This window comes from Clarias gariepinus, chromosome 5 (genome assembly GCF_024256425.1).
Source record: "Clarias gariepinus isolate MV-2021 ecotype Netherlands chromosome 5, CGAR_prim_01v2, whole genome shotgun sequence".
NCBI lineage: Eukaryota > Metazoa > Chordata > Actinopteri > Siluriformes > Clariidae > Clarias > Clarias gariepinus.
The window spans coordinates 28,577,023-28,603,316 of NC_071104.1; the positions used below are offsets into that span (position 1 = coordinate 28,577,023).

The following is a 26,294-nucleotide window of genomic DNA, read 5'->3' on the forward strand; positions in this document are numbered from 1 at the left end:
CATAGCCTAATTTTATTCTCTGTTTATATATTATAGTGCAGTAACAGACCATTTCACTAAGTAAAATAACATTGTAGATTTAAAATGTAATGATGGATCTGAAAGAATGTAAAATCAATAATGAATACATGCATGATGTGATTGAAAAAAGTTTGTTTACGTGTAGCAGCCTGTGTACTGCTTTCCCATGTCACCCTGCCAAAAATTTGCCACCCCAAGTAAAACTTTCTAGATCCACTACTCGCTGAATGTGTGTTCAAAGAAGAGATTTTGTTATGATGCCACTACCTCGTTGACCATATTCTCCACTGATCTGGATTTTTTTTTAGACATAAGTCTAAGATGTGCAATGCAGTTTCACCACACAAATTCACAAGGGGGTGTGCTGTTTCACTTAAAACGGTAAAATACTCAGTGAAAAAAAAAAGACATGGCCGTCAGCAACAACACAGAGGAGTTTATTAATGAGAAAATGTTAGACGATTTTTTAAATGTCAAGTACAGTCTGAAAAACTAGGGAAGCCAAGGTTTCTGGGTTAAAATACCAATCCTATCAGCAACTCCTCCTAAATCGTTTATGGGATTTTGACCAAATCTTCAAAGGACCTTTATCAAAAAGCATAGATGTGCACTAGCTGTTTTAGTTTTAGAAGCAAAGTGGATCAATTGGCAGGTGATGCATGCCTTCTTAGGAAGACTCCTTTTTTCAAAGGTATTAAATCTGTTTATATATGGTTAGATAATGTGTAACATCCATGATCATGTAAGCATTAGTGAATGGGTTGTTACAAAAGACATGACAATGTACTAGAATGAGTGCATTAAAGTTTAAAGCTTGCATGTTTGCCTCACCAGTCAGATTTATTAATCCAACAGTGTTGTGGTATAAATTTAGCATTTGTGCATTCTGAATCACACCTAATCCATGTTAATGGTGATGCAGCTTTTATAACATTACACTGTATGATGTATGACTTCAGTGTTATAAAAGACAGACAAAAAAAGATGGGACAACATGAATATCTCACACCAGGCTGCTGCACCACACCACATTTAATTCAGAACAATGTAAAAATTATAGTCATATATTTCTGTTTTTATATAATTTTTCCACACATTTGCTACAGTAATAAACAAATAGACTTATCAATGAATTATTTACAATAATCACATGACAGAAAATATCCACGAGTCATAAAGAACACAAGGAAAAGCGAGCACATTGAGTGATGAGTATAACACTTTGCGCTGTGAAACATTAACAGGCAGTAAATTACACTCCAAAAGGAGTCTTCCTGTGTAGTACTGTGCATACATACATATAATCACCATGTTTGCCTGTAAAGGACACTAAGTGTGTTATGATGGAATGACGGGGTATTTATTAGCAACACCTGACGCAAGAAAAAAACAGATATGTTAAAATTTGCCATGCTGACACTAGGTCCGTTTTTATCAGTACCTGAAGCTTGTGTAACTGTTATGACCTTTGATCCAGCTATGACTGATGCACAAACAAATCTCTGACCATCATACTGCATACACAGTGATGAAAATTTTATGTAACCTTCCCTGCATTTTAAACGAATAAGGCCATGGTTTAGAAATGTGTTCTTAAATTTTTCAAGCTTGGTTCAGTCTGTGTAATGGCTTGTGTGAGTATGTGTGAGAAGTGGGCGAGATGCATATGATCAGGTAGCCACACTGCAGAATGGCTCACTGTGGGAGGGCTTTCAGAATGGCATTAACTTCCTCTGCCACAGCTGTGAGGGCAAACTCAAACTGGTCCTATACAGACAGAAAAACAACAGATTGTATGTACCTCTGTCCATGCACACAAATTTTAAAGAGAAGCATGTACACTTCATCCACATTCACATGCTGTACTCTACAAACTTGTATAAGCAAGACTACAGTGTACCTTTGTCCGCACCATACTGGGCCTCTGGTCACGAATGTGCTCCAGTGTTGCAGCAATATCAATCTCTTTAACACCTACATAAAGAACACAGTGACAGAAAGTCAGCCTGAAGTATGAGAAGGATGATTACAGTGTTTAAAGTGTGAGATAGACTACATACCTTTCGCCATGCGGTTCAGGACCATGTCAATAAGAATGTAAGTACCAGTTCTTCCAGTCCCATCACTGTGAAGGATCACAAAATAATTACAATCATAGGTCTTTACCTTATTTTATTCTGTTTAGCAGTAGACTACATCAACCTAAACTTTAGATTTTACAGTAGCTTAAATCATCTCAGGGATGAACTCTATAAAAAAATAAAAAAAGTCAAAAAGCTTCCAAAGGCATGTGTGGACATACTGTATGAGAGTAGAAATAAGAGGCAGAGGGAATTAGACCAGAAATACAGTCAGCATGTGGTGAAATAATAAAAAAAAAAAAACTTTTTTTTTAGAAAATTTAAAATTTTCTTTCATTTTAGTTTTTCATCTGCAAATGTTCATATGATGCAACAGAGAGGTAACATACTCTGATGATAAAACTTTTTTTTGTAAAAATTGCATTTACAGCATCTGGCAGACACCCATATCCGGAGTCACTTACATTTTATCTCATTTTACATCAAGCAGTTAAAGATTAAGGAATGACCTTGCTCAAGGGCCTAACAATGGCAACTTAGTCGTTCTGCGGTTTGAACCTAGAGCCCTCCCCAGTCAGTAGTCCAATGTCTTAACCGATAAGCTACCCCGGCCTCTTAAACTTATTAGTATAGAAATTTATATCTCATATAACAGTAATTATACCAATAATAATGTAGTATTTTTTAGCAACCATGTAAAAGATTTTAACGGATCATTTTAACCTAGGCAGAACACATTTAACCATAACAGTGAGACATGAAGGTTCTTTTGTGCCCCCTTGAGCTCCAGATTGGTGTTGCAGTTGTTTACCTGCAGTGCACAATGATTGGGCAGGATCGGCCTCGGTAGCACTTATTCACTTTCCTGAAAGAAAACCGACCAAGCAAAAAACAGGATTAAAATAGATTTGTCATAGAGCCACATGTTATTAACCCTATACTATTTTATTCTGAGCTACTATAAGATGAAAGTGCGGTGTCTAGACGGGGTGTGGAGCACAGATGTCACAGCTGCCATGTTTAGAGGAGAGAGGAAGAGGAGGAAAAGGAGGGAGAGGCGATGGAGCATCCTTTCAGCCTTGTTCCTGCTGCACTCACACCTACCAATGATCATTTTTGTGACTATGCAACTGGACCGAGACTACTAGCTGCAAACCACAAAAATGACACTGGGAGGTGTGCAACGATCAGGAGTCCACCAACCTCCATCAGAAGGAAAGAAAGGGAGAGAGAGAGAAAGAGAATAGAAAAGCATAAACCAGGAATACCCCCATGCATATGGGAAATAAATGGAGAACATTTTTGCAGGGCTTTAGCAACACTAAATCAGGACCGAGTTAAGGAAGGAGAGAGGAAAAGCGAGGATTGACTGTCACCAGTTCACCATAGCAGATAGCACTTGTGCGTATGTGGATGTGTTCATTTGCACATTCGTGTTTATCAGTTCAGCGGAGCTGTAGCAGTACCTGCGGAAATCCAGCAGGGGTCGCGTGGAGCTGGGGATGCCATTCGCTGGCCAGCTGAGCAGGTGGAACTGGGTCAGGGTACGTGTCTCCTGGGTCTGCACGTTCTTCAGGTAGAAGCTGCGCACCAAGAAGTCTTTACACCAGATGTGCTCAGACACCAGGTTCACCTGAGAGTCACAGGGATGTTCAGTGAGAAAGAAGAAAACCATCTGGTGCTGCCACACAAAAATATCTGAGCAAACCCAGAGCAGCTCTATGTGATCTTTGATAGAAGATCCAGTAAATGATTACAGAAAGAAAAAGTCTAATTAGACTAAGAGCTCAGGGGTGATCATTAAACTGGTTACGTTTAGACGAAGCAGTTTACGGCAGAGGTTCTCAAACTATTTGTAGTTCTACCTTGGAACAGATTTATTTCTTAAAGATTATTTAATTGTCAGCTACTATATTTTGTTTATTTATTTAATCCATAGACATTTCTATTTTCGAAACTTCACTCATCAGGGCACATCAGACCCACTGCCTTATTGATGGCCTTTTGAGGTAATTCATACATTATAATAATAATAATAATAATAATAATAAATATAATAAATTCAATCTACTCAATTCCAGATTCTAGTCAAACAAAGCAATAAGAATAAAAAAGGGATAATAATTATAACAACTTATTAACCAATTACTTAAATAATTCATTTCACTTGCATGCAATTAATAGGGAGGACTAGGAAGCATAATCAGCTGTTTGAGAAGCACTGGTTTATGGAAACCATTCAATGCATTTTTAATCTAGTTTTATATAATTGATTAAAGTGTGTATACTGTATATTATGCATATTATGTACTGTATATTAAAGTGTATATATTGTTATATGTGGTTAGTTGAAAGATTACCACCTCTATTGAGAAACGTACAGAAAACCATGTTTACCCAAAGCTCACTTATAACGGATGTCTAAGAGCAGTTGTTGGGGAAGAAAGTAAACATTTGTGGGAAGTATTTTTACTTATTTACTTATCCTCTTCGCCCTTTTCAGGGAGTAAGCAGTAGTGAGACATCGCCATCTATCTCTATCTCAGGCTACTATCTGTGCCTTGCCCCATGAGATTCCCACCTTTTTTCTTTTTCTTTTTTTTTTGCAACAATTGAATAAATGCTTTACAATTTATAACTTCACAGGGGAAGAACTGCGGCGTGAAGGAGCAGAGGGGACACAAAACAGGGAAAGTGCAAGTAACCGAAAATATTTAACTCTGTTGTTCATGTGTGTGATTATGTTAACACCACATAAGAACATCTTGGGTAAAAGCTTGTCTCAGGTCTGTTTCATCTCATGACCCAATTCAGTAAACCGCTCGTAGACTTCCGTTATACTTAAAGCTTGGGTGAAATAGCTTTTTTTTTTTTTTAATTACCAAAGTTATCATGTGGTAATCCCTGATGTAGTTGAAAATAGTTATGTGGAGAATCTTGGAGTTTCCATTAAGCTTTATTTTTTTTAAACTCATTTTTTCATGTTTTTCATTTTATGTCACTATTTAATAACTAGCTAAACTTATCCATTACCAGCCACATGAGAATTTTCACCTCATAGATGTTGTAAAGAGAGGATCCTTCATCAGGCCAGTAACGTTCACATTGTTGTTCACCATCCTCAACTAGAGCAGTCATCATCACGATCACCGTGCAGCCATTTTCCCATACCATCTACAGCACACACACACACACACACACACACCCAAAAGCTGTCAAAGGAAAGACTGTACACAGCAGAAAAGCGTTCTACCGGGCCATCTGTTTTTAGTGAGTTAATGGTTATTGAGCAGAACTGTATGAGAGTTAATTGTTAACCACTGAACTGTTACCGACCTGCCAGAAGTCAGCAATGGTGTGTGGCAGGGGGCCTTGAGTAGCGATGTAAGCAGGCATGCGTGGGTCATGGTCTATCTGTGAAGGAAAAGGGTAATGGTCTCTGACAAGGCTATTAAACTAACTACTAGGGTGGAAAAATGTAACTTTTTCCACTTAAGAATTTTGTGTTTATGTCTTTTAACTCTGTGTCGCACATCAGCAACATTCCCAAGCATGGATTCGGAGCTCAATTCCTTACTATAATGCTGGCGTTGATGTAGTCCTCTCTTGCCGGGTTTGTCTCCGGCTTCAGCTTCACCCGGGAATGGTCATCTGGTCTCACACACACATTAAGCACACATTAGCACAGATTTTTCACAAACTCAATAACACATGCACTGATTTGTAATCAATTCATCGTGAAGTCACTGCATTTACTTCACTAACCCTGGATATTTCTGCAATTATGTAAAATCACAAGTATCAAACGTGTCTCCAAAGCCGAAATACACAGAGAAAATTAAGCGGAATGCAGACAGCAAAACATCCTCTACATTACTTGCCATTTCCTTGCAAACACACAAATCACTCCCACTCATGATGAACTTGTGTTAAGACATCTGGTGTTATGCAAGGTATTGCTTAATTATGTTAATTTTCTCTATATATGGAGAATTTTGGGACAACCTGTGGAACAGAAGAGAGTGAAAAGTGAAAAAAAAGGTGAAAAAAAGTGTCTTACAGGGCACAAAGTCAGGGTAGCGGTTTTTCTCCAGGTTGCTCTCGTTCTGGGCGATGGAAACTGAGCTTGGTTCAGCCTGGTACGAGCAGAGATCCTCCCACTCCTTTAGCAAACGGTCCTTGTTCTTTAGATGGTCCTCCATGTATGCCTGGAGAGATGTCCAAACAACAAGCGATCTATTTCAATTACCACTTTGTTTATGCTTATTTTGTGAGAGCAGCAGCAATATGGCAGTATGCAAACTAATTTTTTTTTAAAGTTACTGATGCAGAAACCAATTATTGTGTACAGTAGGAAATATACAACACAATGCTAAAATTGCATGTAAACACAGATTGTAATACGTTTGTATTTTGTTTACAAGCTTTGTTCAAAAGTTGTTTTTACCAGTATCATGTGTCCAGTAGAGATGTCCATGTTGGACTGGGCGGGCTCTTCGCTCCATGAGGGTGTACTGCTGTGAGAGCTGGGGCTGTGTTGTGGCCCATCGCTGAACTGAGACGACACACTGCTCACTCGAGACGTATCTGTCCCCCTCCGTCCGCCCGGCTCTGGACGGCTGAACGATGATTTGGCTGCCATGTGCTGCCGACAGAGCTCCTAACACATGCGCAAACACACGTGCATACACATAGATTGACATAATTTCGCACCTTTTCTAACAGATTTCACTCTAGATACTGAATAACTAATTGTGGATACTGAATAATGTGCTCTAAGATAAATATGTGAATAATAAACTAGGCATCTTAGGATTTACATCACATGCCTGCGTTCTCCAGACACTTAATATTTAAAATGACAACATACATATTCTCGAATACACACAATCAATTTTCATGAAATTCACACCTGGTAATCAAAATGGGTCTCGGTGCCAGCCTCCGGGCCCAGGCCCAGCTTCCCTGACTCCAGCTGACGAGCATGATGACGCAGACAAGCAATGGCTAAAGCAACCAGCACCACCACACACACGCACGCCATGGCCACCACGGTGAGGACAACGCCACGTGAGCCATCGTTGATCCGTGTGGCCTGGGGAAGCCCCCGTCCCTCGCTCCTCTGGAAAACAGGAATGAAACAGAGGGAGGGAAACAGTGATGGAGAGAGGATGAGCAAAAGGCACACCGAGAAGCTAATAATCATCAATTAAACTCATCTTTAACCTAAGTGTCAACATTAAATTCATCTGCGGAGCTGCATCTGTGTGTGCCGTATTGTGCGGCACGATTAAACGATGAAGTAGCAGTTGAGAAGAAAACATACGAAATGAAGAAAAGACTATTTGTTTCAACAGCCGTTCGTGCTCAACTTGAAATTAAGCGATTATTCACCAACATGCCAGGAAGTCAAAGGCCTAGTGGAACATGTCTGGGACAGCAGTGCAGGAGAGAAGCGGGCATGAGAAAGGGTGTGTTTGGGTGGTCCCTCTGGCACACTTAATACGGCATCGCCCCCACACTCGCGCACTACGGCTCTTTTGTCTCTCTCTTTGTTTGTGTAAACAAGCTGGATGTCAGTGTCATCATCAGCGACTAATTACTCAAGCAATGCACGCGCACACACACACACACACACACACACACACACACGCACACACACACACACACAGAGCCACGTGCCAGGCCTCCTCAACTCAATAATTACAGAGAATTACTTGCCCCCTCCTCTTTTTTCATAATTAACAAGTAAACAAATAAGCAAGCCCCTCCTACTAGGGTTAATTATCCTAAGATCGCTTACACTCACTTATTTACTCTCTCTGTCACTCTGCTTTTCTTTAATTATGCTACTTCTTTACAAGAATGAGAAGAAAAGGGCAGAAAATGAGAAAGGGAGGGAAAAGCGGTTTGGGCCCCGAGCCTCCAAACCTGCCTGTTGATGTTGCCATGGCGTTTCTGAGCCTCGGCAGGGGAGAACAGGCCCCGGTGCTGCCATGGCAACAGGAGAAAGCTCTGAGTAATCAACGGCCATCAGGAGGAAAGAGAAAGAGAGAGAGAGGGAGAGAGAGAGAGAAATAGAAAAATAAAGCAAGTATGAGAGAGACAGGAAAAGAGCGGGAAGATGTGAGTGAAAGAAGAATAGAGAATAAACTCTATATAAAAAATAAAAATCGAGAAAATGATAACCACACTTTTGAATGTTCAGCTCAATTTCTTTTTAGTAGTATACAGTTACTGAAGCATATAAAAAAGTACGCATCATTCTTCTATATTTATTTGTAAATCTCTAAAGATATTTAACTTTTCTTCTTCGCTGTCAATGAAATAAATGTAATAATTTTGTATCATATATATTTCTATATATATTAAGCAACGTGGACAATTTAAATGAGAAATTTTAATCAATCTGAAATTAAACATCGTGCACAAATAATAGGAACTCTGTACAGTTACGTTCTCTGTACATAATTCCATTCTACCTAACTGTTAAATTTAAATGATGTGAAAGACATACTTAATACTTAAAAACTTAAATCCCAACAATTGTTTTGTAACGGTCACAACTCCACCTACAGTAGGCCGATGCTGACGGTATGAAGAAGGTACTGGTGAACTAAAATTGGAGAGAAAATATCGCATCATGTATGAATTTTTCATATGTTTATTTTACATCACTGAGCCTAATGGATTAAACACACACTTATCATTGACTGAATTAAATTGAAACTAAAACTGTTCATGGGTGTAAAGCAGCTGTTTTACCGATCTCCCCGCAGACCAACGACACGCTGCTCGCATCCATCCGAAAGCAGAGCGTCACACAGCGGGGCTTAGGGCTGCACTGTTTTAGCAATGGGAGACGAGTGTGAATACATCCTTCTGCTTCACCACGGAAACGCTGAGGCACCCTCTCCTTTCCTCCTTCTAGCATTTCTCAAAATTCACCAACCGATTCGCCCCCTTTTCTTTTCTCAGTCCTCTTCACACGTCTTATTCTCCTCTCATACCTCACATGTTTCTCAGCCCGGTTCTATGTCCCCCTTCATCCCTCCCTGAGTTCGGCCCTTTCTCTTGAAAGAGCTGAAGAATGTTCCGGAGAGTGGATATGGGGTGTGGAAAAGGGGTAAGCGGGGGTAGGCAGCGCGCAACTGGACTGAGGGACAATGGAGAAAGGGGGGAAGGGAGGAGGGAACGGGGTGTGGGGCGCCTCACCTGCTACTCCAGAGAGGCCCTCGAAAGGAAGAGTGACAGGCTTTCAGAATCCAGCGAGGAAAAATGAGCTGGTTCAGGACAGGAGTACAAAGGCCCCCCAGGGTCCGAGAGGGCCAGGCAGAGAAGCGAGGAGGCAGAGAGAGGGAACGACGGAGAGTAGAGAGCAACGGCACGGAGGGGTGAAGGGAGTCAAATCGCAGTCACAGAGGGCAGGAGATAGAGGAGGGTAAAAGGGTGTTTAGCGGCTGATTAAACATGATACATGAGAATCTGTCTGTGCCAGAGTTGCACGCTGGCCTGTCATTTGCTCACGTATCCTACTTTACTTTCCTTAAAAAGATGAAAACAAATGGATGCACATTAAAAAGTTAAAGATGACATAACATCTGTTCCTTGAGAGGTGCAAGAATATTAAGCAGGATCCCAGGACCTCATGACCATCCCCCATAATGCCCCTTGACCTCAAATGTACCCTTTAACCTCCGCCAGATAAAGGGCACGCACACATATAGGGTGTGTGTGTGTGTGTGTTTGAGGGTGGGTGTGTATGTTTTTTGGGTGATTGCAGGGGTTACGTTCACACAGAGCTTCACTATCTGCATCACAATAGACATAGTGGTGCAGAAATCCAGTGTGGGCCTGTATTCAACTCTTACTCAGTGGTATATTATTGAATCTGGGAAACTTTACTTCACCCTCTTACCAATGCGGCGTTGTTGTCTGAAATAGCTTTCAGGGCATGACTCGTCAAAAGTCGTCAGCGTTCACTACACCGGGAGTACTCTACTGAAAATTATATACTCAAAGTAAAAGTTTTTTAAAAAGACGCACTTGCTTTAGGAAGTGTTATTTTTCTCAAAATAAGAACAGAGCATAGCATCTGAAATATGCAAGATATTCCCATACATTAATGATTTTCTTTTCTTTTTTTACACCCAATTATGTAATAACTTTCTATCTATCTATCTATCTATCTATCTATCTATCTATGCAGCTTGTTTATGTTCTAACTCACATTGCGAATGCACAGAGCAACACTCAACTCACATACACGAATAACACTGAGTGAAGCTGGGATAATAATTGATAATAAATGATAACCAATGTACTAATTCTTAAATGAAAGCCACAAAAAAAATAATCCAGCAAACTACGGTGTACCTGCAACAGCTACGAGCACATTACATCATCTCACTCATGCAGGCTGCTCTGTCTGGTTACTACAGCAACCAATCCACCTGACATCACCGTCCGAGATGGAGGACGAGTACTTAACACCAGCATTTCATTTCAAATGGGTAAACACACACATACACAGGACGCACACACACACACACACACACACGCCGGACACACAAAGCGTGCCAGTGTCTGACACATTATTATGACGCCATATGAAAAACTCAGTTTATGTAATATTTGGCTTAATTTATATTATATTTTGTCTTATTTCCTATAATAAAATGTAATGCTCTCCCAAAACATATTACAACCTTGTATCAAAGCTATACATAATTAATTTGTTATTGATTTCAAATATATAATTAAAAAAAAAAAAATTCTATTAAATATCTTTTACATATATTAAATATTCACAAATATAATTTTTTGTTATACTATCCAAGGACAATCCATACACTAAAATACACACAAATATATACAAGTCATTAATCAACATTTCATAAAGGTGTGGTTCAGTCTCTAATTAGTGGTATAAATCAGAGTAAAGGAGGAGTAGAGTTTTGTGCTTCTTAAAAATTTATGACTTAAATCTATGACCAGGTCTAAGCCCTTTACATTACACTTTAACAATTAAGCATTCCCAGAGAGGCTTTGTTTAAAAAAAAAAAAAAAAACAGAGCCTGAATTCCCAATTTGTGTTGTTCATATAATAAAATAATTAACACTGGTTGTGGATACAAAAAGCAACAATTTTCCTTTAGTATACTTGGCAGGAATGTTTTTAAATTTACCACTTAATTACAGTTTTTTATCACATTAATAATTTCCTTTCTTTTATATATGAAACTTAAAGCATTTCTTTAGTAGATCAAAGTGATACAATTCACACCAAGCGCAGATTATTGTGATAATAGGTAAAAAAACCTTAAAGCTTCAAAAAACAAATAAGAACAACTAAAGAACTCAAAAACATAAAGAAAGGATTAGAACAATCACAGTACTATTTAATAAACTAGTACATACAAACCCTATATCCTTAATTTAATTAAGAATCTACATAGGGCCTACCTGAGCCTGAATCCTCAGTGGTGGAGGATACTCGTTGTGAACACACACTTATGAATGTGTTAGAGTTTGTTGGAGCCTTTCTGCAGCAAGCCAGCATAAAGCTCGACTGAAAAAAACGCGAGGAGGGAAGATGCTTCTTCTGCATCCTGAACACAGCACTGCAGCTTACATTCACAAGCCGGCATGGAGTCAAAGGTCACAGAGTGGAGAAGTTATACACGAAGAGACCTGTCCTTGTGTGTAAGCTTTAAAGATGATGAGGGACCGTGTGCGCGGGATGACTAGCAGAGAAAGGGGGGGAATCAGTGGGATGAAAAAAAAAGGAGGGAAGCATACATGCGTCTCTGAGCTGTGTCCGTCCCATATGAAGCTGAAGGCCCCGTAACCTCCCACCTTCATTCACCCTCCACCACTTATGTCACATCAAACGGTGTTGCCATGGCAACCGCTCCACGTGTTACTGATGGGCCAGAGGGGGACGACACACTGATGCCCCCGACTGAACAGGCTCGAAAAGAGGGGGGAATTTGGCATGGGGGGGGGGGGGGACCACTGGAGTATACAGAAAGTCTTATGGTCTTAGGTTGGAGAAAAAAAAGATGTATTTAGCTAACAAACTCTGATCTGCACATCTGTACCGGCCCTAAATAATAGCAGATGAGATGAAGCAGGGAATTCAATAGGGCGTTCTCAATTTGACACAGTGACCATTTTCAATACAGCAATGAACAAATACATCACACACAGACCTTCAGTTGAAATAAAATGTTAAGGGTCCTGTGAATTTTAGTGCGAGCACAAAGAACATGCACTCCCCTCTTGTGTGAGTGCGTGGGTGGTTGGGTGTGAGTGAGTATGTGAGTGTATGTGTTGCAGGTTGTGCTTAGCAGACAGCACAATTAACAAGATTGCTGGATAATCTCAGTAAGGGTTGCAGGGGGTACAGCTCAGCAGAACAACAAACCATGTAGATTAATTCAATTCAGTAATGAAGGAGAGTCAGAGAGAGAGAGAGAGAAAGAGAAAGAGAAAGAGAGAGAGAGAGAGAGGGTGATGGTGATGGTGGGGAGGTGCAGAAGAGGATTTGGTCCTAATAATGGAGAGACAAAAAAGAAGCAGGTGCAACCAGGTCTCATTACCGAAGCAGAGGGAAAGAGAATGAGAGCAAGAGAGAGAGAGAGAGAGAGAGAGAGAGAGAAAACGAAAGATATGGCACAAAAGAAGGACCCACATGCACACACACACAGAGTCATACACACATCATTCATACATTACACATCTCAAAGCAAAGAGAGAGTCATAGCCCCCGACTGAACAATGTCGAATAATTAAAAATATGAGCAGCCGGATGCAACAAAAGACCTTCGACTGCATTGAAGGGTCTACAACAGCTGTACACAGTGAAAAGAGAGTGAAAGCGATGGAGAGGGACAAACGCCTGAATATGCACGGGGAAGCACAAAGGCCACGAGAGAAAGAGTGTGGGGGGGGGGGGACTGAAGGAGAGCGAGGGGGAGGCTTAGAGGAGGGGTCAGCGGCAGAGGTAACAAAAAGAGAAGGGACGAAAAGAATGGCAGAGTGGAGAATAGCAGGGAAAGAAAAGGAGAGTGAGTGAGAGAGAGAGAGAGAGAGAGAGAGAGAGAAGTGAGGAGCAGCAGGGGGAGAGAAAAAAAGGATTTTAGGCGGGAGACGGATACAGTAAGGACAAGAGCAGAGACTGTTAATGAACTGTGAGTCTAAAAAGCATAGAGTAAATCATTTTACAATATACCATTTGCAACCTAAAATTAAAAAAGCATGAGCTAATTTTATCTGTTTGAACTCTACTGAGGCGAACAACTCGAGCATGACCAAGCAATACACGTCTCAAAAAAATCGTGCAAAGCTATTAACAAGACTTCCAATCCATGCTCCAGTCAGGATGTTCGAGTGCATCATCTTAGGACAGACACAGACAGAGAATAATAAAAAATAAATACAGTAACAAGTAAGTGCACCCACCTCTCCCACCCCCGTCTGAATGATCTTTAGTCCCGTCTCTCCCTCCAAGAAATTCTTCTCAGCCACTAGAGAGCAAACAGAAGCAAAATGTTCACTTGCTCTTATATATAATAAATGTAAAATACTTAGTCATAATGTCATATAGATTATTAATAAACATATAGATTATTAATAAACATAACCTGACATATGATTTTATCATTCACATCTGATGCAAAAAAAAAAGACTTTATCAAAGTACATCCAATGCTCTTTGAAGTAACGAAGCTGAAGTTTGAAAGAATTAGATCTGGAGTGTGTGTGTGATGCTCCCTGTACAACTCGTGTTAAATTGCTCGCAGACTGGAACCCAAATGTGAAGTGAGCAGGAGTGTGAGAGCCCGTCACTCACCGGCTTTATTGGCCACGTCCTCTGCGCTGAGGTTCAGAGAGTTCTGTCTGATCCTGAACGTAAGTGCAGGCCCCACCACGCTGCACACACACACACACACACACACACATATACACACACACGGGCGCTGATGGATGTGCTCTGTGCAGCCGAAATTACACTTAATGTACTACACTTTGTCTTCCCTTGTCATTCTTAGTGTTCTTCTTTTGTGACTCATGTGTTCACACTCTCTCACACACACATACACACACACATGATTACATTCATGTTCGTTGTACCTGATGTTGATAAAGCTGCTTGTTGTGAGATGAATTCTTTCTGCCAGCGTTTCTAATAGCTTTACACCATCATACAGGCTCAGAGGACTAAGGATTACACACACACACACATACAGAACATTCTCAGCACACTTTGAAAACTGTTGTATAGCTAAACAGTGAATGAATCATTAATCTTCTTCAATGACACTGATCAAATCATGTTTTTGGTCTCCTTCACTGTCAGTGAAATACATTTCCTTAACAAATATTACCAAACATATCTTGACAATCTTTCAGTCACACTATAATAGAGTGTGTTGATAAGTATCAGTATTCATACGTCATTGGTCAACCGTCTACAATTTTAGTGAGACCTGCCTTATAAAAATTAAAATAAAAAGGCTGTGATATGTAAAAAGATCACAATAATATTAAATAATATTAGTTTGAATAATCAAGTACCTCTGATTTGTGACTATGTAACCGTATTCCTCTCGGACACTCAAGCCATCCTTGGTTCCTGGTTTAGGACTTAGTTGATTTTTTTCCTTTTCCAGCTCCGCGTCCTTCTCTGGCCCATGTGTAGCCACCCCAGGCCCCTGCGCCACAGTGATGATAGCCGGGGCAGAAGGGGACGGTGTTGAGGGTAGCTGGAGCCCCGGGGTGGTGGGCTGGGTCACTACAGGAGACACTGGTCTGGCACTTTTCTGTGACACCCTGTCACTACCCTCTACGATGGTCTTGGACATAAGAAAACACAACAGTACATATTTAACTTCTTAGAACAGTACAGAACAACCATATCAAAAAATACTGCTATACTGATAATGTTGTGAAATTATAAATATATTTGTGGAGAAATATAAGATGGGAACTTATTGTTTGACTAATATGGGAATTTATGTTTATAAAAAATATTTGCACACTAATAGTACTTAAAAAATGTGAACTTTTCAAAGAGAAAAACAGCAGCATCAAAGACCAACTTAATACCATTGGAATTAAGTTTAATCTGCTTCAGCCTTTTACAGATATTAGCCATAATCTTATTATTTTTACATCCACTTGTTGCTATGGAAGCACACGCAACCCATAAGGCCAATGATTACAAAAAAAAACAAACCACAAATTAAAACACAATTTTTTTTAAATAGCTAAATAAATAAACAAATAAATAAATCTCACTTTGATCACAAGCTTAACAATTTCAGAGGATGAGTGCTCTATGAATCAATTAATAGACATTTCATGCATTACATTTTTTTACAGTATCATTTAGCTTTTAATAAAAAAAAATCACAGAACTATTTAAGGAGCATATTTTTGTGCCAATAGACAGTATTATATTATATTAACTGGACATACTTCTTTCACTGCGACTGTTCCTGGATGTTTATCTGAAAATGAGAAAATGAGAAAAAATCTGTCATGTTCATTACCCTCTCATAAACAGTACAATAGTGCAGTTTGTTACAAAGCAAGCATTATGATGCTTTGCATGAAAAAAAAAAGAAGATTTGTTTTAAAATGACACATGATGGGAATTGAAATACAGCATCGTTGTGTTGCGGTATAAGTGAGTGTATGGATGCTTTGCCTTGTACCTGTGTTCTCAGGGTCCTCTATCTGCAGGAGCTTGAACAGTTGGTCGAGTTTGGTTAACTGTTGAGGGCTTAGCTCTCGTGGATCCACCCCAGATCTCTCCAACATTGAGGACAGCTGCACTACTGTCTCATCTACAATGCATACACACACACACAAACAAACATACATACACAGCTAGAACATTATAAATGTTAAAAATTATACACACACCCTCAAATTGCATGACTGAATTACCGCTGCGAATAAGGTCTTGAGCACAAATTGTAAGATCTACGGCTTTGAACCTCCCAAAAATTGCATCCAATTCTCTTTTTTATGAATTCGCTGTCTTCCAAATATATACAGTTATGACGAATAATAATAATTTTACAAATAACACTCCAAATAAAAGAGACAGGGTAAAGCTATTTCGAGGGGCGTTCCTCCTATGATGCAGACCCATTCAAAAATACATAGAGTCAAATTAGAAAACAAAAGAGAGCAGTAGCCTCGTTTTCGCCCCTATCGCTGGCACGCGCCTACAGATCGGCACTCACCATCCAGCCCTGGCAGAGAGCTGTAGTCCTGCAGAACCTTTTTGTTGGTCCGCTGGCGTGAGCTGGGTCGCTCCGGCAGGGTGTAGTCCTCCCCATAATCCAGTGGGAAGTCCAAATCCTCGTAATAAGGGGCAGCGGGGAGGCCTGCTGCCCCCCGATGGTGGAAAGAAGGCTGTGCAGAGGAGAGGTAGAGCGACACAGCTTCCTCTAAAAGCTGCCTGTCTCGGTCTCGCTGGTGCTGCTGTGAGCCGGAGCGAGACGGGGGACGCTGGTAGCCTGCACCAGCATGAGGGTGCAGCGAGTGTGACATGTCATCCTGTTAGAGAACAATCACAGATGCTTAGTCTAATGTGCTGTGATCAGGAATTGAGCCTTATGTGAGAATGAAGAATATATTATTAAACTAAATTATAAAAGGGCAGGTTGCAAATGCAAATGGATCTCAATCAAGAAATTCATGCCAAAATATACACACATGCACATTTTCTAAGCATTAGGCACACACACACACACATCAATAGCTTTACCTGCAGATATGTGTACGGATCTAATGGTAAAGCTTGCATGCGGAGTGACGAGGACTGCCGAGGATCTAAAATCATATAATCCAAATAATTCTGGGCAACGCTGGGTTCAGACTTAGAGCTCAAATAGGTCTTTTTAGAAGCAGCCTGTGTAGACCTGAACAGGAGACACATAAACAGATGATTACATAAAAATAAAATAAAACATCAAATGTTGATGGAATAACAGTGTCTGTAGTGGTACGATATGCATTGTGTGTGTTATGTGTGTTAAATATGAATACATTAGTCACAATAAACAAATAAGGTGCTCTAAAGAGATATAGTATGCAGATATGAATATGATTGTTTTTAACTTTACCAAAAAGGTTTGAAAAGGTAAATTTACACTAGCAGATCATTTTTATTTACATGCAGATTCATAGAAAAAGTGACTGATCATTCATCCTTAGTAGATGTCAGGTTAGGGTTAGGGTTCAAATTTGTCAAGTAGTTTATTCATTTTGTTTGTATTTTGTGAACAGAAATAAATATATTCATTAATGAATATTGTAATAACTACATGAGTCTAATTATGAAAAGTCCAGCATTTATACCTTTTCTGACAACACAACAAACAAAAATAACATGATCCGTAAAAAAAATGACTGTAGAATTTCTGAAGGAAGTCTAGTTAACAGTTTGGGCTATCAACACACACACACACACACACACACACACACACAAAAAAAAGATGAATGCCAGTGTTCATGACTCACTGCGCTGGCTGAGAGGTCTGCGCTCGAGCATGAGGAATCCGGCTCAGCTCCTTAGCTATGATGTGCTGAGTGATATCATCCTGCCAGGAAAATCCTGTCCACACCCACATATACAAATAAACAAAACACAACAGGGAATGTGTCGGACAATAGTTAGTCTGTTGTGTTGATCTTTTATGGATCGATTAAAAATTACACTTCGAACATTGATAGCAATTTAGGAGCAAATATTCTGACTCATGTATGGGTTACATGGGAATTATAAATATATAAGAAAATATGAGTCACTTTTGCGTGGGGGTATATCGACACTTTAAAACATATTCGACTTTGAAAGAACTCTGTGCGTGGGTTATGAGTAATAACATGCGAGTCCTCTGTGGATGTGTGCACCTTGCATCATCAGCTGCTTGAGCACTTCCTGCAGCCTCTGCAGTACAGGAACAGAGACTTGATAGCGAATTTCTTCATGCCTGGATCTCCGACACTGACCGAACAACTTGTCTGTAACACACAACATGCATGCATGTAGAGTACATATACAAACAGCGAGTCTGAAAGTCATTGTTTCATCTGGGAAAAAGGACTTAAATATTAAATATTTTCACAGAGTTTCTCTTCCACATCAACAAACTAAAAAAATAATTAAAAAATACTCCAGTATTATTACATTTAATCTTTATTCACAGCATATGTAGCATATGATTTACACACTTAAAAATAATAATAGAAAAACACAATTAAAACTCAAGTTTACTCAAAACTTGTTTATGAGAGTAAATCCATGAAGAATTAGTTATATATTTTTTGGCTTTGACATGAAACAGCATAACATTTTCCCTACAATCAGGAGACAAAAAAAAAGATTTTCTGTCAGGTGATTATATTATCCGGCAATGTTCTATCACTTAAGCTGCTGTTACGACAAGTTAAAATTAGTGTGTGAAATGTAAAATTATACAGGGTCACAATTACACAACAAACTCTTCCCTTTAAAAGCCACACATTGTCTAGGTAGTAAAAAAATATTATAAAATCTTGCTACAAAAATATATCCACTTTACATGTATACATAAACATGCATGTGTTAAACCTACTATCATTTGGCAACTGTGCAGATGCCAGTACCGGCTCTTTAAGAAAAACTTGTATTTGTAGAAAATAAGTTTTTTTTTTTTTAGGAAAATATTTTTAATATATAATTGCCCTAAATGAGCAAAGAGCAATAGAACTAGAACTTGAACTTCAGCGACTTTAATTTGCAGCATAAAAATGGTAACAATAAACAATAATCAAAACTAAAAGAACAACCCTTGGAAATGATCTTGAAATCTTTACATTTGGAATTTCCAAGTATTTCATAGAATATCCTATAAAGAGTTAAACATTGCTCTTACAGTCTTCCAATGAAAGTGAGTTTGAAATAAAGAAGGTTTTTCCATCATTACAGGGAAATGTGTTGAATATTTTGTTCTTGGTAATCAGCCATATGCTACAGATGCTGTAGACAAAGATTAGGCTGAAAAAGACACTGGAGTATTCTTTTAATAAACAAATAACAGATGATATCATGACACAATAAAGAAAAAATATTAAATAGAGAAAAAAATATATATTTTTTCTTAGTAGTATAAAAAACTCTATAAATAATACATATAATTTATGATACGCAATTTCTTGGATCCACACTTTAGCCTTCGTATGGACACACAGACACTCTCTCTCTCTCTCTCTCTCTCTCTCTTTCTCTCTCACTCTTACTCTGACTCATCCCTGACTAAAACATGTATAAAAAGCCCCTGGCAGAGCGGGCAAGCTCGCAGTCTGAACTCAGTCATGTTCCTCTGTCCGAGCTGACATGACTCACTGCTATTTATAAGGCAGAGGCTATCGAGAGAGAAGCCCTATATAGGGGGAGATGGATCACTTACTAGTGGATAGAGAAATATGAGCTGCTATCAGACAGAGGGCAGCTGTTTAAGTAATGATTCGTTACCACTACAGACAAAACCTTCTAAATATAAATGTTTAAGTTTTTTCAGGGAATTGACACACTGCTGAGGAAAATCAAAGGAAGAATATATTATAAAATGTCCTCAGCAATGATATGTTCAGAAGGTTTAATACACCACAGAACACTCACACATCTTAGAATGTCTTAACCACTTGTCTTATCTTCTTTATCGGAAACATATTGATTTTATATTGATTTATGCATCTTTTTGTTTGCTATTATAACAGAGACATCGTAACAACAACTACAAAAATGTTACCCTTCTGTTTTACCTAATTATTCTAAAATTCTTTGGTGCTTAGAGTTTAGAGGAGAGATTTCAGCTCCCACAGCTATTAAATGTCTAATGGAGAGCATAATGGAGGGAGAGCAATTTAGAAAAATACACAGAGTTGTAAGGTTTCTGTATCAAATCTGTGTTAGCACTGTGAGCTTTACTAAAAGAAAAAGAGCAGAAACGTTAAAGACAAATGAGATATGTAAGAGGATGAGAGACAGAGGGAAACATCGGAAAGCTCTAATTTAAAAAAGCACACGGTGCTCTGGGCTGCTGCTCGTCTGCTTGGGGTGTGACTCTGTGTGTGTGTGCGTGTGTTTTTAGACCCAGGTCCTCTGTGCATACGTAATATGAGTATGTCTAGAGCACCTGCTCTTTCTCTCTCTCTCTCTCTCTCTTTCACACACACACACACACACTCACACTGTGTTTGTATGTGGTTTATGTGCACATGTGTATTTTATTTTCTGCATAATGATGGAATGATGGGATAAACTTTTTTGGTATGCACACACACACACACACACACACACACACACATTCCTATCATAAAATATTTTGTGTGTATGTGTGAAGATCTATAAGAATCTCCTCTTCAGGTATAGAGACTAGATCACCCACATGCAGGACCTAATGTAGTCGTGTACACGCACAGCTCACGTCCTGTTTTAGAAACCCTTGACCATTTTGCCTATTTACTTGGTCCACTTAGCGCCTAAGTCCACTTGCTATAGTTTCACGATCAAGTTTTAAATATGATTGCACAACTGCGGTTTTGTGTAAGTGTTAGAAAGGGTGTTTGTGTATGATTTTTCTGAGAACAGAAAGGAGAGCCAGTGCGTAAGCAAGGGGTAGTGACTCATCAGTGATTGTGGAGGCGTGCGCTGAGTTGCAATGGGCTTGATGATGTCAGGGTTGCCATGGAGATGAAGAGCAGTGTGTGTGGGGGGGGGGGGGGTTGTTAAGAGGAGGGGTTGTGCAGAAGGTTGGAGAAAAAAGATGAGATAGAGGAGAAGACAGAACGGGGAAACAGACAGACAAACAGAAAAAGAGGAGCGGGTAAAAGGCAGCAGGCGAACTGTGATTCACTCGCCGCCGTAGAATGTAGCGGCTAGGAGTCAGGGAAATATAAGGATGGGCTGTGTAGTATGGCAAAACTACTGGAATAAAAATATCATAATAGCTGACAGATTTATGATGCATTAATGTATATACAGTAATCTGTGATATTTAGGTTTTATTAATATTAGTGCAAGATATACAGTACAGTATTGCTAAACTTTTTTCTTTCTTTTTATTATTTTTTTTTATTAGAAAAAAAATGCAGGTAGCTAATATAAGCAACAATGCAGCCATTCACTTCTATAACATGGTGACTACACCCAAAAACATAATGATGTAATTTATTTACAATTCAATTATTCTAATTATATAACAATAATTAAGATCATCTGCAGAACACCAAAGCCACCAATGATCCTTTGTACATCATCACTACAGGCACACATACACCTATTTCTTTAAAATATGCACAGACACACACTCTCTTTATCTCTCTATCACACACACACACACATTTAGACAGACAGAGAATAAGCAGAGTGAAACTCCACTGGTCGGCCTGACAGTGTAACCCATTATTCAGCCATGTGTATTGTTGTGGGTGTATCGCAGATCTGCATTAGTGTGTCTGTGTGTGAATGTGTATGAAAGTGTGTGTGTGCGTGTGTGTGTGTGTGTGTATGAGGCGCAGTATAGGGCTTAAATCAAACTTCACTCATGCACACACATATATCATATGTAGTTGTTTGAGCAGTTAGTAGTATATATGTATGTGTATGCAAGTGTTTTATATGTGTGTGCATGAGTGAAGTTTGATTTAAACCCTATACGGTGCCTCATATGTGTGAGCATGTATCTGTCAATGAGCTAGATATAACAGAAGTTAGTACATCTTTAAGTCAGTTTGCAGTTGTGGACTATGTTCAACCAATAGAAAGTTTTCTGATACACTCACCATCAGAGCAGAACTGCTCTCTGGAGCACAGCCTCTTCTCAAACAGACAGCCTGAGAGTAAAGAAAGTGTAAAGAAGGAGAGAGAGAGCAAGAGGGAAAGAAGTTGGAAAGAGATAACTATTAGAACATCTAATGTATACTAAGCAAGCACAGTGGCTTAGTGGTTAGCACTGTCACCTTGCATCTCCAGGTCCAGGGTTTAATTCTCTGTTGCATGTTCTGCCCATGCTTGATGGGTTTCTTCCAGGTTCCCCAGTTTCCTCCCACAGTCCACAAAATGCAGATTAGGCTAATTGCCCTTTCCAAATTGACCGTAGTATGTGAATGTGCATGTGAATGTTGACCGGAGATCCTATTACGATCGTAAAAATAGGAATAAATATATCACCATTGGCCTCCACGGTCCCTAGTTTGACTACAGAGGTTCCTAGATGGATGGATGGAATGTATAGTAACATATAAAGTAGTAAAAAAAAATTTTTATAATAATAATAATAATAACCAAATAAATCTACTTAACATAAGTGCAATTTCCATTGCTTGGTCTCTATTTATATTATATTTCACTTCTGTAACTGCATAGTTTAAATGTGACTATATTTACTGAATCATGCTCCTATAGTTTTAAGCCTTAAAGTAAAGGTTATTAGGAACTTTCATGAAACAAAACTTGAGAAGTGACATAAGTGAAAAACATCCACTCACACTGCTGAGAGACTGTGTGAATGTAAAGCAGACGTGTGTTTGTTTCCCTATATAGTAAATTTATTTGTATACACTTAGTCTCACTCATTTGCTATACCGCGTATCCTGTTTAGGGTAAAGGGGGCCTGAAGGGACTTGGGGCACGAGGTGATGTACACCCTGGACAGAGTGCCAATCCATCAAAGGGCATACAAAGATACTACGCGCACACACACACACACACACACACACACACACCTTATGGGCAATTTGTAAATGCAAATAAGCCTAATCTGCATGTCATATGAAAACTGGACTACCTGTAGGAAACCCACCAGGCACAGGAAGAACATGTAAACTTCAAACAAACAGACCAGAGGTGTGAATCAATCCCTCAACCCTAGAGGTTCGAGGCCACAGTGTTAACCACTTAACAAAATTTTGCAGGGAAAAGAACTGTATTTATATTGATAATATTTCATACTATATTTTTGATATACCACAAGTAAATGAAAAGAAACACGATCTGAAAAATAATCTACTAGTATGTAGTAGATCCAGAGGGATCCAAAGGTCTGACTGAACTAGTAAAAATACTTTTATTTTGCAATAAAAAAAATTTATAAACATTTTTTTTTTTTTTTATTTATTTATTTTTTTATTATTTTTTTATTTTTTATTTTGAACAACTATTTTTATTAAAAATGGTATTACTGACAACAACCGGAGTGGAAAGTAGAATCTTTGAAATACAAAAATGGATTTCAGATTTTATTAGTATTTGGTACATCCCGTTTTTGCTTTAACGACAGTGTGCACTTAAGCAGGCACGAACTGCAAAAGCTTATGATGCATTTTAGATCTAATCTGTCATAGAGTGCTAGAAATTTTTTTATCCGCTTTTTTCCCCCCTTTGAATGAAAAAAAAAAACATTTTCAATTTGCTCTTAGAGGTTTGGTCACTTTATGTATGGTGTACATATATATGTATGCGTGTGTGTAGTTTGTCGCTGGACTCTGATTTGATCTGACCTCTCCCCTACTCCTACATGCAGCTCTGCATCAGTGAACTGTAAACAGCCCCAGCTGAAATCTGTCTTTTCCTGCTTGATATGTCTCTGACTCTGTCACAGTCAGTCTGCAGCCATGGCCCCTCAGCAACAACAAAAACACACAACGCTCTAATACAGATCAGCATTTAGATACACAGTGCTCCAGAAAAACAGCTGATGACCTGGATCTCTGCGGACACTCACTGGGCCAGAGCCTTAATGTGTGTACAGGACACAGCTGATCAAACACAGAGACTCCTCAGTGACCAGTCAGCTACTGACCAATCTCCTGTCTCAGTGTGTGTGTGTGTGTGTGTGTAAATAACCTGAAATGGCTAACAACGCTCCTAACAAGTGCATGGAGCTTCAACAAACACAGATAAAAAGCTGCAGCAATACCTCAGGGTGGAAGGAAAACCTGTAGTGGCCTGATTGGAAATGAAAAAAAGGTAGCAGCTGGATAGCAGCAAAATGTGTTTAAACCAGAAACACTATATGTCATCATTCCAAATCCATCCAATATATTGGATATTTGTGTATGTTTTTTATGCATTGTCAGTTGTTAAAACATGAGCTCTTCCTTCAATAATCTATGAAACCACATAGTTTTTACTTAGTATTAAAAGTATTAACACTTCTGGTACATCATCACTTCTCCAGCACAGTGAATGGACAAATGTGGCAGCTATTTCTCACCAGCCCCATTGCACGTATTCCATTTGAATTAATCATAGCAAATATTAATGGGATGAGATAGGGCTTGCCAATCTCACATCCCCGCACTTGCTAACAGGTGGTGATCTGAGCTGTGCAACCAAATGAGTGATTCAGAAGGAAATTGAGATGGGAAGAGAGAAGAAGACAGCAAGAGCGAGGCTGTTATCTCATGTCTGAATATGGCAGTGACAGCTTCCCACTCACACTGGATGTATTGTCTGCAGTTTTATGGCTGGTCTCTGTCATACACAACTTATTCATCAAAAAACTATTAATAATAATACTAATAAAATGCAACTTATGCAAAAAAGCACACATCAGATTCATCAACAGGAATTCAGCAAAAATTACTGATCGGCATGTATCAGTGGACTTGTGATGGTGGAGACATGAGAAATAGTGTGCGATTGGTCTTGATGTACTCAGTGAGTCATTACTGCACAGGGAACACAGGAGAGGAAAAAAAAGCAGGGACAGAAAAACGGGAAAAACAAGTATAGCAATCTCACCTGGTGAGAAAAATAAAATATGTGGTATTTAGATTTTATTCCTACAGTCAATTTCCTACGCATACTGCAAACTGTAAAATAAAGCAGCCATATACTGGATGGGTATTTATTAGCTGTGGAGAAAGAAACAAAGTCACACAAATGCTCTGTTAGCACACAATAACAGGCTGCAGTGGCAAATAAGGATTATGCAAGCAAATTCAAACTAAAGTATCATTAATTTTAGTTGACTCTAAAATGTTGCCATGAATCTACCAGGCAATTTACTGTATGATGCACAAGAGGAGGAATAAAAAAATAAAGATTCCTAGACTCTGTGTTCTCCTCACACCAGAGTGATCAAGTGTGTTAGGATCCTTATGGAGAGCGAGAGGAACAGCCTGAGGGAGGAAGAGCAGACTGCAATGAGAGCGCTGTCCGTGGTGCTGAAAGCCTCGAGCTCGAGTTTTCCACCAGTTGCTCCGTAAGGTGCACGGAAATGACGGAAATGGCCAACGTCTTCAAGACCACGACAGCGTCAGGGTTCGTGATCTGGATAAACCGACGTCAGGTTTGATGTAACGAAGGCGATGTGAAGCGTATCAGAAGAGATCCTCGCATCCTCGCTCAGGCGCGTCCTCGTAAACACTCTCCTGTTTCTGTCCCTCCCCAGAATAAACAGCTTCATGTTATTGTGGCTGTTTTTGTAGGATTGTCGCCTGCATATAACCTACATGCACTACCTGCCTACATTCTGTTTAGAAGCACACCTACAACCAAACGTCTCCTTAGCTCTGCTCATCTTTGCAGTCGCGGATCAGCTCAAACGCATCTCGATGCCTATTTTCCCCTTAAAGCCCACTCCCCTTCTTGCCTTGGCTGCAGATAGCTACTCACCGTATTTGCCTGCGGTGACAAACTGGTAGAGCACGGTCATTCCCAACAGGGCTCTCCATAACCGCGGACGCATCGTCGCAAAACGGTCCACCAGAGCGCAGTTTGGAGATCTCCGCTTTAATTCCGCATTTTGGTCCAGGGGTCGCTGGAGCAGTTGATACAGCTCACGAGCCAGTCAGGTTAATGCCAAACCGAGCGCGATTGGGTTAGGCAAAAAAACACACTCTTACACACATACATGCACGGAGATGATGGAGAAAGCTTGGAATGTGCAGCGCGGATTGAGACCAGGATCGGGAGTCGAGCGCAGGGCCGTCTCCCACCCCCCTGTCGCTGTGGCGGGAACCCGTCGTGACGTCATCAACGGACCCGGAAGAGGGACAAAGGATGGGTATTGAGGTCTTCCGTACAGTCTCTCATGGACACTCAGATGGGGGCTTTGTGTTTCCAAAAAAAACCTCCCAAAAGCACACCTTAATGACGCATTAGTTGCGTAGTTGTAT

The 26,294-nt window shown here is 39.6% G+C and overlaps 1 protein-coding gene across 1 annotated transcript; it reads right to left on the bottom strand.

Moving 5' to 3' along the window:
* Positions 1–1,035: 1,035 nt before the first annotated feature.
* ptprna (protein tyrosine phosphatase receptor type Na) lies at positions 1,036–26,161 on the bottom strand. The gene is made up of 23 exons (XM_053497008.1): positions 25,792–26,161; positions 21,954–22,004; positions 18,039–18,149; positions 17,646–17,739; positions 16,891–17,044; positions 16,364–16,679; positions 15,827–15,958; positions 15,588–15,619; positions 14,685–14,962; positions 14,241–14,327; positions 13,960–14,039; positions 13,569–13,633; positions 7,015–7,224; positions 6,550–6,762; positions 6,163–6,310; positions 5,680–5,753; positions 5,439–5,516; positions 5,157–5,276; positions 3,569–3,735; positions 2,914–2,967; positions 2,082–2,146; positions 1,922–1,995; positions 1,036–1,788 (listed from the first exon to the last, which is right to left on the bottom strand). The coding sequence occupies exons 1-23, from the start codon at positions 25,862–25,864 to the stop codon at positions 1,717–1,719; spliced, it is 2,748 nt and encodes a 915-aa protein (XP_053352983.1). The 5' UTR covers positions 25,865–26,161; the 3' UTR covers positions 1,036–1,716.
* Between the last annotated feature and the right edge of the window lie 133 nt (positions 26,162–26,294).

Excerpts from the sequence above, each read along its gene's own strand:
- ptprna (XM_053497008.1), bottom strand. The coding sequence starts at position 25,864 with ATGCGTCCGCGGTTATGGAGAGCCCTGTTGGGAATGACCGTGCTCTAC. Across the intron at positions 7,225-13,568 it reads TTCAGACGGGGGTGGGAGAG|AGGAGCGAGGGACGGGGGCT; the intron begins GTGGGTGCACTT and ends CCTGTTTTCCAG. Across the intron at positions 5,754-6,162 it reads CTACCCTGACTTTGTGCCCT|ATGACCATTCCCGGGTGAAG; the intron begins GTAAGACACTTT and ends GTGTGAGACCAG.